The following is a 17,085-nucleotide window of genomic DNA, read 5'->3' as shown; positions in this document are numbered from 1 at the left end:
GCGATTCCTAGTTTCTGATTCCAGAGATAATAAGAAAATGTCTCAGATTTGAGCAGCCTGGCTTTCATTTGTCCTCATTTTATTTGTAACTCTCTTATTTCAAAGGTAATTCCTCGACAGATTCTTGCAGAAGAAACAAATACTGCATTTTTGCAGATAAAAATCTGAGACCTTCTATCTCCAGTGATGCAAATAAGTACTTATATTTCTTACCCTACGTATCTGCTGCAGATCTGGTGATTCCCAGTGATGCTTGCTTCCTTTTCTGTCCCTGATAGGTCTTTAATTATATGCTCTTAAGCCTGATTGAGCATCCTGCCCCCAACCCTGGATTTTGTGCCAATGCAATTTAGGGAAAACCTCACATTTCAAAAGAGAAAGATAAGGTTATCTCTGGGAAGATGTGGAATTCTTTGTTGTGGGTTTGGGGCTTTTCTGTGTGTGTTTTTTTTTTAATGGCAGCTGTTTGAAACTGATGAAAGATTGGGAATGTTAACATTTCCTCGCTGGGTGATCCGAGTGCAGGTGAGATGGTCAAAGGTGCGTGATAAATGTAATTTATCACATAGATATCACTACCACATATCTGGTGTATTTATGCAGAACTTAACTGCCAGCCTGTGATTTGCAGCAGCATGTTTGCTTCCTTGAAAGCAGACTTCATTGCTCCTTTGTGGTACTATTTATTTATGAAGATATTTGTTTTTCTAGTAAATCTAGACTCCCTCAAATTATTTCTGCTGATTTTTTGAAGGAAGGACTAGCAGGAAAATAATGAAACACACTTAAAGCCCTAAGTGATCGCATAAAGACAGGAGGAAGAGGCAAAGCTCAGCAGAGCCCTGCCACGTGCAAGGTCCGGGTTCTGCAGTGCTCCTGTGGGTGCCGTGCTGCTGTTGAGCCTGTGCGATGCCATCGTGCAGATGTCTGGAGGAAGTACCAGAGCTATTTATCTTGGCATGCGAGGGGCATACGTATGCGTGCTTTAAATTACCCTTGCATTGCTGTTCTGCCTCGCCAGCCTAACGCTGCTGCTTGCTTGTTAACAGTGTTTGTTGCCCATCTTAACTTGTTATTTTTAGTTAGCAGACGAATAAATCTGCGGTGAGCATTTCCGAGCGCCACAGCCCGTGTTTGCTTCTACATGTTTCGCACTTCTTCCTCTCCCCTCCCTGCGCTCCTACACAGGCGGCTCAGTCCCAGCCTGCGGTGTCGCTGCCTCGGAGCGGAGCAGTTCAGCGCCACGGCGTTGGTGTGAACCACCCAGTTGGATGGAAGTGACAGGCAGGGGTCCTCAACATAATGTGCTTATCAGTTAAGGGGATTTATTCTGAGTAGGTGGCAGTGGCACAGCAGATAACGGCCCTGACATAACAGCAGACATTACAGACCCACGGTGGCCTGGAGCCATAGGTATTACTGCACCAAAGAGTGTTTATCTCAAGAGACTATTTAGTTTATCTCAGATGCTCCACTTCTGGTCTCGTTTTCCTGAAAGACATCTTGTACTGATTTTCATTCATTTTCAGAAATTTAAATAATTCCTGGGGGCTATGGAATTTATAGACTGCATATCAATTGTAATCATTTGGAGGCTGATTTTTAAATTGCCTTTACTTTGTAATTCAAATTATGTTGTATGGTAGACATTAATTATGTCAGCCAACATCTATTTACAAATGGGGATTTAATAACGGGCAGTTCTTATCAGCTAGTGACATTTGGCAGATGGATAGTTTCAGGAACAAAAAAAAGAAAACAGGGCACGGGGGGGGGCTGTGGCCCAACCTGTCAGTGCCTGAGGTCTCCGATACCTTCCCTGATGTAGCATTTGGCTGCCAGGAGGAGGGAGAGCAAAGCAACAGCTTAATTGCTTGCAAAATAAGCGTGGACATCTCAGTGTCCCAGCCTTTCTAGCTGAGCACTGAGCTTTCTGAGCCCCTCAAGGTGGGAGCTGCCCTGCGGGTGGGGGCTTCAGCCACGAGCTCCCTCCAGCAACATCAGCTGTGCAGGGTTTCACTTCTCAGACGAAAGACAACGAGATCTGTGGTCTGTTACAAAGGGAGCAGGGATGTTCATGTTATCGACATCTGAGAATTGGAAGCTGGGGGCCAGGAGTGTGCTTTGTGTGGGTAGGAACTGTAAAAAACAGGGTGGAGGGACAGGACTAGTAAGCAGCTGGTCTGAATTTAGGACAAAAGCTGGTGAGCTTTTTTTATTCTTTCCATCTTCAAAAGAGACAAGCAGCAGCTCCAGCAGTGGGGCACCTGGAGGGACTGTCCCCAGGAATTCAGAGGCTGCACCCCAGTACCCACATCCCTGCCCCGTGCAGCGGCGCACAGCACCCCCAGGAGGTGCTCAGGATGGTGCACAGCACCCTCAGGAGAAGGCACCAGCCGGGGGCTACAGGAGGGGCTCCCACTTTGGAGCCTGGAAGAGGCTGTCGATGGGGAGCCCCCGCGTGGCTCTACAGTTTTGCCGTCCTCTGCTGAACCCGGTCCTTCGGCAAACTTTGGCAAATGCTTCCTGGATGTATTTGCACAAACGAATGCTCTGGTAATTCCATCGTAACCACCAGGCTTGCATTTTTTGTGGTGTATGTTGCTGGGGTAGCTGAGACGAGTTATGTAGGGCATTGTTTTACGCAACCGTGGCTGTACAATGAAAGGTGTTTCCCTGTGGGGCTGTCAGCAGCAATAACCGGTTGTGTGTTGCACAAAACTGTGCGTGCCTGCGTGTCTCTGTATGTGATATCTTCACCTGTACGCAGTATCTGCACACGGCAGCTATCTTTCTCCCCATGGCGAGCACACCTGAGGACATCTGGCTTCCTTCTGCTAAAACCAGCGGCCAGCAACGTTTCCTGGAGGTGAGAAACCCCACTGCCAACTTCATTTCCTACTCGTGGTGGACACCGAGGGTGCTCCTCTTGTTCTGCCAACAGAGCGCGCACACCCCAGCACCCCTCCCCTTTACCTGCTCCCGCAGAGAAATCTCCTGCAGCCCTGAGACGGTCCTGCTCCGCAAGCCTTTTGTGCCACCGCTCAAAAGAGCCACCTATAGAAACCCATGACCATGAAGCTTTGTAGCTTTGCCACGCTCTCCCCCGCACAGCCTTGAGGCTCACAAAGACAGCCGAGCACCGCAGCCCGCCCCATTGTCCACGGCGAGGGACCTTGTGCGAGGCTTTGGAAGCGACACCTTTCCTTTTTTTTTTCCTCAAGGCTGCTTAGCCACTCGCGTGTCATCTGGCGCAAGCAATAGCATGTGCTTTTGTTTCCCCGCGGAGGCAGAAGTGCCGGTTGTTGTCTTGCTCTGCTGCTAATGTAGGAAACGCCGCAGTGGTAAAGTACGGGGGAATTTGTCTCGGTTTGGTTAAGGTTTGTGAGCAGATAATTCCTAAATGCCTTTGTGGCTGAGAATGCTTCGTAATCACGAATTAAGATGTAAATTTTGTAGAGCTAATCCCATTTCTGCTCCTGAAGACAATGGTAAAAATTAAATAGTAGGTAAAATGTTTCCTCGGGGAGATTTTATCAGGGCAGTATCTTGAACACGTGTAATCTGAGGCCAGTTGATTTACCCTAATAGTTATTTTCCATCACTGAAACAAGCTGAAGGAAAGATCCCAATTAGTGCGTGCCCCGACTGCTGCACAAACAGAAGATGCTGCCGGCAGCTTTGTGAAGCAGTTCCTACAGGACAGCGGTGCTATGGGTGCCAAGTGTTTGTCCCAGCTCCTCCAGATAACCCTGGGGATATTTGGTGTGTCACTGTACCTGCAGTGGGCAGAACGGTTATGATGAGATTTCACAATCTGCCTTTACACCTGTAATTGCTGCGTAGTTAGAAATCTCTGGGGAATCTCCTGTGTTAGACCTGTTGTGAACACACTCGGAAGCCAGAAAACAAAAGCTCTGGGGGTGTACCGAGTACGTTTCCTGCCAGGGTGACAGCCTGTAAAGAGCCTGCAGAACCACGGTGAAACCTTTTGGGCTGGTTATGTCAAATTTCTTGTAGAAAAGGTGAAAAATGCAGTCGAAGACAGCATGGTTGCTCCAAGCAGGTGGATACAGCTGGAGCAGTTCAAAGCTCGGAGCTCTAATCTACCTTGTCTGGCTTAAAGAGGAGCAATTTGTTCGACATCTCTTAGCTGAGGAGAGCCAGTTGTGTGCTATCAAGTAAAACGGTGTGTGGTTGTTTCCTGACTACAGTCCATTAAGAGGCGAAGCTTAGGCTACCAAAGCCTTCCCCTCCTGACAGGAGCCAACCTCAGAGCAGTTTCCTAGAGACAAAAGGCCGGTGCTTCCCTCTAATAAGGCGGGGAGCTACCGAGGTCTGGAAATAATTTGAAAATTCCTTCGCATTATTCAAGGCAGAAGAATTACTAAAATTGTGCTTTAAGCAAAACAGCATTCTTAGGTTGCCAAGGCAGTAAACACCAGCTTTGGGAAATGCAATAAGATTTCAACATCTGTTTTGGAGCTGATATTTTAACCATTCTGTGTTTATTTTAATGCCTGGTTGGCCAGTTCCCAGTCATACATACACAGCACCAAAGAAACGACAGAAGGAGCGAGTCCATTCCTGAACTGATGCTACACATCAGCTCCCCCTTCTTTCTGTTTCTTTTTTTGTTGGTTTATTGTCCTGGTTAAGTATCTGGCTGTTTGTCCTGCCCAGAGCTTGCAAGCGATAGCAGAGGTTTGCAGGTCCCTGGGTGAGAACAGAAGGCACCGTGCATGCCCTAAAGAGCAGTGGGAAGGACAAGAGGACAGAATAAGCTGCTCATCTGGGTGTTTTCAGGAACACGGTGTCGACACAGCAGCGGCCCTGCAGATAACCTTGGGCATGTTTGCCCCAGCGTGCGCAGGCAGCGCCGCGCTGGCAGGACTCCAGCCCGAGGCACCGAGCTCGTGCCTGGGGCTCCAGCCTCTGCCCTCTCTTGCTCCGCTCCTGTTCTGCCCTGGAACAACTCGCCCACAGAAAGTTTGCAGCGAATTTCGATCACATCGTCCCAGAGTCTTGTGCCTTGTTATAAAGTGGGAAACTGAACGAATTCAGCTGTGGGTGAAATCATCGCGCTGCTCCACGTGCCGGCTGTACGCTGCAGACAGCACTGTGATGGTGGGAGGCATCGCCTGCCAGCAGGAGCCCTGCTCAGACGAGGGCTTCAGAGAGCAGCGTCCTCGGCGGGAGGGTCAGCAGGAGCCAGAGGTTACTTCTGCCCTGCAGGGGTTGAGAGGTTTGCAGTCCTCGGGTTAGTTTATATGAAGGAAACTGTTCAGATCAATGCTTCCAGCAAGATTTCTCTTGGCACTGTTGCTCAGCAGGGAATGTGCCCACTGTTTCTTCAGCAAGAGATATTTGGGTTGGAACAGACTCTGGGTCCTTCACAGGGCGTGAGGAGCTTGGGGGACTCTGCTAGGGATTTGGGGGACTGCACTAGGGACCGGAACATCCCTGGCAATGCCAGGGCAGGCAGGACAAGAAGCTGTTGCTGTGTGCTTGCCCTTCTGTCCCTGTGTCAGCCGGTGGCCAGGGCTCACACCCCAAGAACCATCTCTTGGCCAGGGCTCACACCCCAGGAGCCATCTCCCATTTATTTCTCTTAGCAGAGAGTCAGGGACAGAGCAGGCTTAGGCGCTCCCTAGCTTGGGTTTTGGGATGTCCTGCAGATGAGGTGTCACCATAAACCACTTTAAAAGGAATAAAGCACGAAATTTTAATCAACATTTTGAGGTACCGCAAGGCCTTCTTGACACCAAGAAGAGCAAAACTTCAGAGGTGGACGCTTCTTGTTCTTGTATTTTGAGAATTAGACTGTCAGCTACTGCAGCTTGAAAGCCCGGCATCACTAGTTGCTCTTGGAAGTCACCTCACTGTTATTTCCAACTCTTACTCAAATTTGTTGAACCTTAAAATGTCTTGCCAAGCAGTTTCCCAATGTCTGTGGAATTTAGTCTCTTGTTTGTTTTAGGAAAGGTGCAATTTATAGAGCTTCAGTATTTTACTAGATAAAAATATATTTACAGAAAGAAATAACCATTTTCCACCTTCTTCAGCTCCCGTTGACATTTTGGCTTTATCTTAGATATTAAAATAAAATAAAAATCTCAGCTTGTTCTTGTTTATTAAAAAGAAGATCTATTATTACTATTTAAGTACTTTTAAAAGAATTTAAGAAAAAAAAATAATAGCTTAACCTTAAAATTCATGATGAGTGGTAAAATCTGTTCTTTAACTCTGCGCATGCTATAGGGACATACCTGGTCCTTTGCAAGGCTGGCTTTCCAGATGATTTAAGCTAATACAAGCCAATTAAACAATGGGAACTGAAGTGAAAACACTTTATGGCTATTTTGCACCTAACAGTGAAAGAATACTGGGTCCTGTCTCCCTAAACAGACTCCATTTGGTTTCGGAGATCAAACAGGACTCCTCTGCCAAGTTATGGGGTTTATACGGGGCTGCTTGCAGCTCTCACACTGGGGAAGCAAAGAGTTTGGAGGTGGTGATAAACGGGCTCAACTTGCAGTTATTCAAAATTCGGCCAAAGAGGCAAAAGAGTGTGGGATATCCCTGAGGTCTTGCCATGCATAACCACTTAGGGAGAGCTGGAGATCTTAGGGGTGTTTCATGCTGGCTGGTGTGTGCTCAGGACTTTCATGTGCCACAGAGGAGCCAGGGGAGCTTGGGGATGGAAAGTCTGGATAAAAATCCAGAGCTCCACATGTATCTGCTGTGAACAACCTTGCCTGGTCTTCACTTAATTATAAGCTCTGTGGAGAAAAAGGAGATTTGCTTTGATTAAACCAAGTTCCCAAATTGTTGGGAACTACTCGGAAGAAACAGCAGACTGCAGGGTTTTGAACCAGGTAATTCTCCAGAGTCAGTCTCACTACAGTATTGCTTAAAAACACGACTGACCTAATTATGACACAGTTAACATGCATCTAGTAATTACTGAGTATTACCGTGTCTGCTCTGGGCTTGACAGGACTCCTGCTTGGGGCTTATTTGTTGCTGAATCGTCCTTCACCGTGTGCTGTGCCTTGCAAGTCGTCGGTCTTGTGTGACACTTGGAAATCTCCGACAGCCTGGCAATCTCCAAAGGAAATTGCAGGATGTCCAGGGCACATGGGAAACTAACAAAAAGACTGGGCCAGTTAAAATCTTCATAATGGGCTATTAAATTGTTTTACTGTTCAGCTTCTCTGTAAAATATCAATTATCTCAATGGTTGTAATGTAATCAAAGCAATTAAATTCCAAAGGCTTGCATGTAAAAACCAGAGCTTTGTAAATGGGAGCCCAGCCCCAAGTAGTCGGGTTGCCCTGTTTGTGTTTCAGAGTTTCTCCAGATGACTATTTTTTTAATGGTGTTACAGTTTGAGAACCGTAAAAGCGTTCTGTGTGCTTGAGGTTTAGGGCGTGTTTGGAGCTTGGCTGCAGACAGCGTTTGAAGAACCGAGCAGGGAAGGCGGCCTTGCAGCCCGTGCCGGGTCCGTGGGAAGCGGGGGCAGCCTCTGTGCGAATCCTGGCCCTGGCTCCAGCCCCGCACGTTTCCTCTGCCGGTGGGGAACTGCAGCTTGCCGTTCCCAGCACTGCACAAACCGACAGCCTGATGTCCCCGAAGCACCTCGGATGCGAGACTTGACGGGTATTCCCATCCCAGTTTTATCACGTTCAGGATCTTGCCTCTGGTGATATGTTTTACAAGAGCAGGAAAAAGCTAAAGAATGATATATTGCAGGAATGTTTTCCCCGTGATTTCTCCTGGAGTAGGGTGAAACTGAGGAGCTCCTTGAGGAAGTTTTATTTCAATTTATTTGAGTGAAGCCTACTCTGTTCGGTTTCAGCAGAACTGAACCAAATCCTGTCTTGTTAGGGTCAACATCGCTGTTGCTGGCACTGGCCATGAAATTAATGGTGACTTTGGGGTGCACCATTTGAACCATCTTATGAAGTTCTGATTTAGAGGAGGCACTAAGCATTTGTCCCCTGGGAGTAAGGTTTTGGGAGGGTCAGATGGCAGGATCTGCAAATGTTTTTGGCCATAGGCCAGGAAATCACCTGAATTCGTATCAGGCAGCGTTGTTCTGAAAGCTGCATGCTCACTACATCTCTATCTCCGTGCTTAAGGTAATCAACTTTTAGAGGCTTGCACTAACCTAGCGGAGGTGTTGGTTACTTAGTTTAAAAAGGGATGAGCCAGGTCTTCTACACCACTGCTGTGTCTTGTAGGCAACTGGAAACCTGCACGAGGTCTAACGGTGATGTTGGTAATTGGGTGATGGTTGGACCGGGTGATCTTGAAGGTCTTTTCCGACCTTACTGATTCTAGGATTCCATTCCTTCACTTGTTGATAAAGTAGGGCAAAAAAACAAACAAAACAAAAACAAAAACAAAACTTCCAAATCAAATTACTCTTATCATTATTTGCACGGCAACACCACTGCATGGCATGCTGCATAAGACAGGAGCTGGATGTGCCCAGCCCCAAGGAACATGCAGCCAAAACAGTCAGAGAGAGGACAAACCTCAGAGCAGTGCCATTTCTGTCGACTCATTAAGCAAATGATAGATTTGCAGCTCCAAGCGAGAAGTAGTTTCCATAGAGGATGAACTTGTGGAAGCAGGAAGATGCAAAGAAAGTGTTAATGCTGGAGCGGAGTGCTTGGGAGCTGGGGAAATGGGAGGAAAATCCAGGAATGCTCATAATGTGCAGCAGCCTTGGGGGATTTTGGTGTCTTCAGTCAAAACTTGTGATCAGAGTTTAGTCTGAGGGCCTCCTTGAAGCTCACTGAAATCAGCATAAGCTCCTTCTGCCTTGATAAGACCTGTATCGTGTCCTGGGGATAGCTGGAACAGTGCTGAAAATGCTGTGTGCTCATAGCTGCTTTTGCAACGTAAAAGTGGCTGGTCGGTGTGAGCTGCTACTCGCTGAGGTTATTTGCATGTTACCAGAGCTGCTCTGGAGCCCGGTCCTCCACCTGCTGTCACCTCGTTAGCCACTTGTGCCAGTTCTGCTGCCCCTGGGGTCCGTGGTCGAAGCACGGCCCTGCTGTGTGCACTCTCCTCCTGTTGTGCAGCAGACAAACAGGCTCTGAGGGTGCTGGCCCAGCTCTCTGGAGGAGATGAGCTTCTCCTCTTCTGCTCCCACCGAGCAGGGCCCCCGTTTCTGGGCAGCAGCACAGCCGTGAGGCAGCGCTCGGCCCCTGGGCTTCCTCTGGATGCACCAACTAGGGGACAAAAGTGGGAGAGATGCAGCAGTGGTGCATTGGGAAGAAGCAGCTTGTTGAACTGATTTGCAAATTAAGAGTGGCAAAAGCAGAAGAACCACCAAGCGTGACCCTGTGTAAGTGCTGTTAAAAGCAGAGCATGCCTCATTCTGCAGGGAGCATGGAGCAGGTTTGTAGCACTGACTTCTTGCAAAAACAAGCCCTGTATCTGCTGAGGTCTTCCTGCAGCACTTGTGGTGGCCCAGCTGGGCCTTCTAACGCCCGTTTTCCTTCTCTCTGTCCCACTGCAGGTGCGTTACTGCTGGGAGGAATCCTCTACTCCTGGCAGTTCCCTCATTTCAACGCCCTGAGCTGGGGGCTGCGGGAAGATTACTCCCGAGGAGGTTACTGTATGATGTCTGTGACCCACCCGGGGCTGTGCAGGCGGGTGGCTCTGCGGCACTGCGTGGCCTTAATCGGACTCTCCACGGTGGCTCCCGTCCTCGACATCACCACGTGGACTTTCCCCATCATTTCACTCCCCATTAACCTCTACATCTCCTACCTCGGCTTTCGGTTCTACAGGGATGCAGACCGCAGCAGCTCCAGGAAGCTCTTCTTCTGCAGTCTGTGGCATTTGCCAATGCTGCTGCTCGTCATGTTCTCCTGCAAGAAGTCTTTGCTGGAGAAGGAAGAAAAAGGCGATCTGCACGGTGGAAGTCACGGGAGGGCTATGGAAATGAGATTGCCTTAAATGTCAATGATTTGTCATCCTCATGACACATCAGGTAGTGTATTTTAGTAGTTACAAGGGGGAAACCTGTGGGATTTGTTTGAAGAAGAATCATTTGTGCCTGGTGACCACTTCATGCGATGATTTTCTATTTTCTTCTCAAAGGGAATAGACAGGAGAGCTTTGAGCATTCACGGGCCACAGGCCCATTCATTCACTCACCACAGATTAAAATTTTGCCTGTGTCAGAAGCACACACTTCCGGATGCCCTTCCACGGCCTTTGTGAGTCTTGATCTCTCACCTCGTGGATGGGTCTTCGCTTAGCAAGTCACAAGCGCACACTCACTGACCGCCAGCACTGGCAGCCTTGGCGAAGAAGTCAGGAAGCGACAAATGAATGATTTATCACCCCTGCCCCAAGCATCCTTTCCAAATTAAGCTTTAAGGCTCATGATGGGCTGGGTGAGCTTGTATTGTCTCGGTCTATGCCGTCCCTGCTCTGTTATTACACAGAAACCTTCCGTTTCTGAGCCTTTTTCCTATCAGTTACTTCTCCCAAGATTTTCCATGCACACTAGGGTATTTGTAGCTTTCACCTAGCTTTCACAATGCTTTCACAATGCTAAACGAGTTAAGAAAACTGTCTTTCAGCACACTACACATCAGCATTTAAACAACCTCCAGATGAGCAGCTATTCCGTAGCATATACTTGAACACACTCTTAGCCATTTTCCTACTACATCCATCACAGTGAATTTCCAGCTCCCATGTGGTTTTACATCATTAAGGTTTGAGCCCTGTGTGCCAGATCTTTGGCTGGTAAAAACTGCCATTGCAAGCTTTGAAAAGTTGTAGGAGGAGGGGAGGAGATCTCAGTCGGGTAGCTGTAAGACGTTTCTGTGCTGATGTGTCCTGTGCCAGCCCGTTCGGTCCCAGTGTCCTTGAAAGAGCTCTGGACTTGCATCAAGAATTTGAATGGTATCTGGTGGCCCACCACTGTGACTCAGAGAGAAGGTCTCGCCTGGGGTTTGTCATCAGTAAGGAAACACATTTTGTAGGAAAAAAAAATGTTTAGGATTTTTTTCTAATATTGTACCGTTCAAATTGCTGATGCAGCCAGTGTCTCTCAAAAGAACGGTTGGGGATAGTCCTGTTAGGAAGATGCATTGTCTTTGTTAAATGATGCGATGGAATGTGTCCCTAGGCACGGTGCAACGTGGCTGTGATGCCAGTCCGGGGCTGTGGCTCACCCTCAGCATACCTGGGGCTGGCTGCGAGCAGCTGGGATGCTTCCAAACACGCCGGCATCCCGTGTAGACAAAGGCCGTGCTCCAGTTTATTGTGGTAGTTAATGCCTGTTATGACTTGATGCGTTTCCATGCCAAGATTTCTTTCCCATGTGGGGAGAACTGGGCAGCACAGTTGTACATCGACCCAGAGATGCAGCAATATCTGAAACGGGAGACAGTTCCCTAACCCGATCCCGAAGAAAGCCCTTCAAGAGACGTCACAAATCTGCCACCCTGTGTGTATCAAGCTGCCATAAAATCTTCCCTGGCGGCTTTAATGCTCCAAGCCCAACTTCTGGTCTCAGTTACGCCGGTGTAAATCAGGAGTGACACCGGTAACCTCTGTGCTGCTGGCGGAGGTGCTCCGCAGGAGCAGAGCCACCTGTTTTACATGGCTCTTAAATAATCGGTTGCAAGATTTCCCGGCTCTCTCAAGTGATTGCAGATGACAGGATTGAGTTCCCAGTTTCTGGGCATCTCCATCATTCTCAAGTTACCGGGGGGAACACTTCGTGCAAGTATCTGGAAACTGTACAACTGTACAATTTCTTAATTTGTTTTAAAAGTGCATTCAGTCTTCTTGGCAATAAAGTGCATACTGTACAAAAAGAGGGGAGTGCTCGGAAGCTGTTTTTAAACAACTGATGTATAATTGAAACTCTGGTACTGTTCGGTTAATTGCGAACTTATTTGATGATAGTTTTGTGGCATTTCTCCCAGCACCAGTATTCTTCTTGATCTTTGCAAGAGCGAGGATGGCTTGCAAAATACTGGGTTATTGTGCAAAAAGCACACTGCAATAGGTTGCATGTGAATGGAAAGAGTTTGAGCAAAACCAAAGAATTTGGTGAACCTTTAGCTGGGAGAGGAACCTGAAAATAGCAGATGGCTCACAAAAACCGCAGGATTGGCTCCCAGAGGCAGAAAGCAGTGCTGAAACAGGAGGGTTGTGGTTTTCTCCTAAGTCATGATTGAGCTCAGCCTCAGGATGGCCTGCAAGTACGGAGTGCTGTCCTGACAGTCAATTTTGATTAAAGGACCTGAGGACATGGCTGTGGTTCAGTTTTGAAGAGTGGACATCTTCATTTCTTGGGCCAGAATGTGTAACATTCACGGGTTTTCAGGCTAGACGGGAGCTTTGTAATCATTGCTGGGTGTCTGCAAAATGCAGGTCACGAAATTGCACCACCACCTCTGCGCCTGGTCAGTCTGGCCTGAAGGGAGAGCATCTTTCTGGGATGCGTGGATCCGGAATTTACAGGTAAGAAATACCATTTATTTACTTATTTATTGGTAGGAGAAAAAAACTGTCTTTTTTCAGCCAGGAGGTGTTCTGTGCCATGCTGTAAAATGGCCACGTATCAGGTATGGATGAAGACATTTAACCACCTACAGGAATTTTTGCTGTTGTTCGTACTGTGAAAATGAAAACTGCTAAATGGAAACCTCGGGTACGTACAGACAGCGTGGTAGGTGTGTGAGGTGTCCATTTCAGCATTCAGGGTGCTGCTGTGGGAATGAGACAGGTTCTGAAACTGCCTGCCCACATCCCAAGGTGTTTGTGATCGCTGTGACCCTGCATCCAGGATTAACACAGCTCTCCCTGCTCCAGCACTGCTGATGTTAGTGCCTAAATGCTGCAAGGAAAGAGCAGGTGAGGGGCATGCTGGTGACTTGCTGTGATTGTAAATGCCGGGGGCTAAAGCTGGGCTTCCTGCACCTCTGTCCCGGACCCTGCAAGCACTGGGTTGCTTTGCACAGCTCCACAGGTCCAAAGCGATGGTTTCTAACAGAACTGCAATGCTGTTTTGTTATCCTGTGTAGGGGGCTTGAGTATGGGTTCTTTGGCATCCCGTTATCCTGGTTACTCGGGGTCTCCGTGTGGTTTGGCCCTCCTGGGGCAGACTGCTTTGTGTGGAAGGAAGAAAGCAGCAGCTCTTTGCCGTTTCCCTCCAGCCCCGGGCTCTGCTGGTGCCGAGGTGGTCCCTTCTGGGGCTTGCTGTTACGGCGTTCTGCAAAGGAAATCCTTCGCTGGCAGCATTGCACCTCCTGAAGCCTGCGCTGAGGCTGACGGAGGAATCTGGGCCAGTGAGTGGAGAAGACGAAGCTTGTTTTAGTCCATGTGAACTTTAAACCTTTTGTGTGCCTCCAAGTCTGTTTTTGTGGATAAAACAGTAGCCCTAAGGCTCCGGGGATCTTCATTCTTTCCAGATTTCTGCCGAGGAAATGCAGTCCATCTGTAGAGTAGGGATGATAATATTTAGCCTGGCTGGACAGGGGAACAGCTCGATAGCCCAAGTTTTGTCAGCCCCTTGCCCATTGTTCTTCACGGGCCTTGGAGGAGAGTGCTGGCATCTGAGCGGCACTGCGGAGAGCTGCCTCGTGCGTCCCCCTGCGCTCCTGCTCCTTGCTCTGACCTTCAGCAGATCGCTTAACCTCGGTACAATGCTCGCCAGGCAGGAGGACTTGGGAAACCCAGCTCCATGATCTCAGACTGCCCCGAGCTCCAGCGCTCGCCAGGAGCCAGGGCTGCTGCAGGAATCCAGGCAGCGCCTGCGGCACCTTGGTGTGACAGGCGGCCCCAAAAGCGAGCGGTCGGTGGGGGTCCCCGCTTTGTTCCAGCGCGAGGGAGGAAACCCAACCCCTGCGCACACAGCTCCCTCCCTTCTGCTCTCCCCACATGTTTTTCTCTCACTTCCTGTATCAGTCTCTGATATAATCTGCCCCAGCAGAGCAGCACATTCACACTCCCCTGGCTCCAGCAGCGTTTCTCACTCGGCCCGGCCGCGGCGTTTCAGGGCTTACACAAAACACACACGGTCTTTTCAGCTCCGGCGGTCCCGTGAGGATGGGATGGAAACAGAGGGATACTATTAGAAATCATTATGGTTACAGATAGAAAGCATGTTATCCAGGTTGCTCTCCAGAGGTGGTTAGATATCCCCCCTTAGAAATGCTGTCTACGGGAGGCTTTGCTTTTAGAACAGAAATAGCAGCGCTGTTTTCCTACCAGGCAGCCCGGTTGGTGGTGGTAACACTAGCAGCCCCGTGGCAGGCATTTCTGGTCCTGGTATTTCTTAACCATGGGAAGAGCCGGCCCCGGCGGGGGCTCAGGGCTCGGTGTGTCACCCGTGCTGCCCGCGTGGCCGTGGCTCAGCCTCGCGGGGCTGCTTCCCCTTCTGGTCACTGCCTGTGGGGAGCGTCCGTCTGCAGGGCAGGGCTGCTGCCCCACAGCTGCATCCCCATCGTGCCAAAGAGAACGGCTTTTAGGGCTGTGACAGTTCAGCAAGCTCAGGAGCTGCCCTCCAAACCTTGTCAGCCCGATGGGAAGGATTTTTTGGAAGCGAGACGATCGCTGTGCCCTGCTGGGGCTCGCTTTGGTCGGGCTTGCCCCGGCCTGAACAGCAGGAGGTGGTGGGAGCTCGGTGTGTGCAGCGCCCCAGACCACGTAGGTTGCCCTCAGACGTGTGTGTGTGTACCGGGGCTGGCTGGGGCATCTCCCCTCGGCTTTGCCTCGTTCGCTTTCCACCACCTCTGGTGTTCTGCCGCCAGCATTAACTGTGCTGCAGATTTTCCAGCCAAGGTCAGTGCCTTGGGCTGGTTTTGAGTTTCCAGTGTTTCAAAAGGCAAAATCTGACTGTTTCACAGGATAGGGCTGGCAAAAGGAGCTGGTTTCCCACAATGCGGAGATGTTTTTCCTTCTGCTCCTACCCAGCTTGGGCACCTCCAGGCCTTGGAACAAGAACTGATGCCTTGGCAGCGGGCTCTGCGGGCTCAGGTTGGTGCGTCCGACCTCTCTGTGACGATCCTGCGTGTTCCCAGAGCCTCTGCGAGGATTTTGTTTGCAAACGCTTGTTTGAGCACTGCTGCTGATGGCTCCAAAGGGATGCAGCTGGTGCTCAGAGCGTGTCAGGCATGGAACCGGCCGGGGAGCTGGTGGGGAGCTGCTGCCACGGTCCCTCTGCTTTATGAAGCCCAGGGGCTAAAAAGGGGTGCCCAGAGAGGGAGAAGAGAAGGCACCGGGGAGACCTTGTAGCAGCTTTTCAGTACTTGAGCTTATAGAAAAGCTGGAGAGCAGCAGGCAGATAGCAATAGGACATGGGGGGGTGGTTTAAAAGTAAAAAAAGGGGAGATTTAGATCAGATGTTCAAAGGAAATTCTGTGCTCAGAGGGCGGTGAGACCCTGGCACAGGCTGCCCGAGGAGCTGGGGGTGCCCCATCCCTGGCAATCTCTTCCAGCCCAAACCTTTCCATGATCCCATGATTAAGTGAGGCAGTGCAACACCCAGGGGGTGTCTCGGTGGGTCTCAGGAGCGTGCAGCCCCGGAGAGTACCAGGGCAGCCTGGGGAATCGTTTTGTCCCCCTGGTTTTGCTGCCCTTCACGCAGTGCTGCCCAAGGCGCATGGCAAGGTCCGTCCTGGTCACCGCTCACCTCTTCACCACCTTCTGCTGTAACTGGCTCTCCTTGGATATCTATTTTTCATGAATTATGTACTACAAAACACACCGTTCGTACCAGTACAAACTGCAGCTGTAGCCAGACGGTCTTTTCTTTAAACACAAACACAGACCTGAGGGAATTGCCCTGAGAGGCTGAAAACAAAGCCTCTTCCAGCCTGCCTGAACTGGGACCCTACTGAGCTGCCCATCGTCCTCCTCCAAAAAGGGGATGGGGAAAATGGGAGCCCCTGGGTCAGGGAAGAGATAGAGACCAGAGCGTGGTGCCTGGTGGGGTTGGACCCTGCAGGAGCTGGGCAGGGGGGGCTCTGCCATGAGTTGTCCTCTGCCAGGGGGGAACCTGGCTGCCGGGACGGAGCCCAGCACACGGCAGTGGGAGCTCATTCAGCAAGACGTGGCTGGCACGGGGACTCGGCTTTTGTTTTCCGAGCAGTGAAAAAGATCAAGATTTGCGGTGCTAACAAAGGCTGGGAGATGGTTGGGATTTTTTTGGCTGCGGAGAGAAGGCGCTGTATCAAATTAAACTTGAAACGGAGATGCAAACGAGGTGATTAAGGCATTTCCGCCCTGCTTCCAGGGGAGCTGCTGGACGGCATCCAGACGGGGGAAGGAACAGGCTGAGTTTATCAGCTTCACTCCGAGGTGCCTACCGGAGCAGCCAAGGGCTCGCTGGTGGACGCGCTGCCCGTCAGCAGCGACTCCCAGCCAGCGCAGGGGGAAACTGAGGCAAGCTGGGGGTGGCGAGCTGCCCATGGCCACACGGTCACCATGTGGCAGGGGGAGGAACTGAGATGTCTTCTCCCCTGTCTGCAGCTTGCTGCGTGCACTTGGTTTGCACATCGGGATTGATCGTGATCAGCCCTCCTGGCTTTAAAAACGAGCGGTGGGAAGAGAAGTGCTTGCAGGTAGAAGTGCTTGCAGGAAATGCTTCTGTCTGGGGATGGGAAGGGCTCTGGCTGCGTGCTGCCCGCTAGGTCTGGTCCTCAGCAGCCACCGAGCATCTGCAGGGCCATTTGTGCCACGGGAGCCGCCTGGCTGTGCTCGCTGCACGGGCTGCTCCATGAGGCCGCTTGCAGACTGCTGGGTGAGCTGGGGAGGCACCCGCTGGGGAAAGCCCGGCTCACCCCGCTGCTAAACCCCTGCCAAAGCCCGGCAGAGCTCAGCCTTGCTGGGTCTGTCCTTAGCGCGGCACCAAAGGGACTCCAGCCGAGCCCACAGCCCCGAGCCAAGGAGGCTGCTCCAACGCCAGCAGCCTTTCGCGTGCTGTAACGGGGGCTGCACGAAGGCCACGCTGGACGGATGGACAGATGGACAGATGGACAGACAGGCAGAGGGACAGGCAATGATCAGCCGCTCGCTGGGATGCACAGGCTGCGC

General features: G+C 50.5%; 1 protein-coding gene across 2 annotated transcripts in view; it reads left to right on the top strand.

The window, feature by feature from the left end:
* Positions 1–11,852, top strand: part of LOC116496596 (protoheme IX farnesyltransferase, mitochondrial) — a 100,741-nt gene extending 88,889 nt beyond the window's left edge. For both annotated transcript variants that reach the window (XM_032199799.1, XM_032199800.1), the window contains exon 7: positions 9,536–11,852. In XM_032199799.1, coding sequence (XP_032055690.1) covers positions 9,536–9,978 — 443 coding nt within the window. In that variant the 3' untranslated portion in view covers positions 9,979–11,852. The remainder of the gene's footprint in view (positions 1–9,535) is intronic.
* The last annotated feature ends 5,233 nt before the right edge of the window (positions 11,853–17,085 follow it).

The sequence above is a fragment of the Aythya fuligula genome, chromosome 18 (genome assembly GCF_009819795.1).
Source record: "Aythya fuligula isolate bAytFul2 chromosome 18, bAytFul2.pri, whole genome shotgun sequence".
Taxonomy (NCBI): domain Eukaryota; kingdom Metazoa; phylum Chordata; class Aves; order Anseriformes; family Anatidae; genus Aythya; species Aythya fuligula.
The sequence above is the reverse complement of the archived record's forward strand: the minus strand, read 5'-3'. Positions and strand labels throughout refer to the sequence as shown.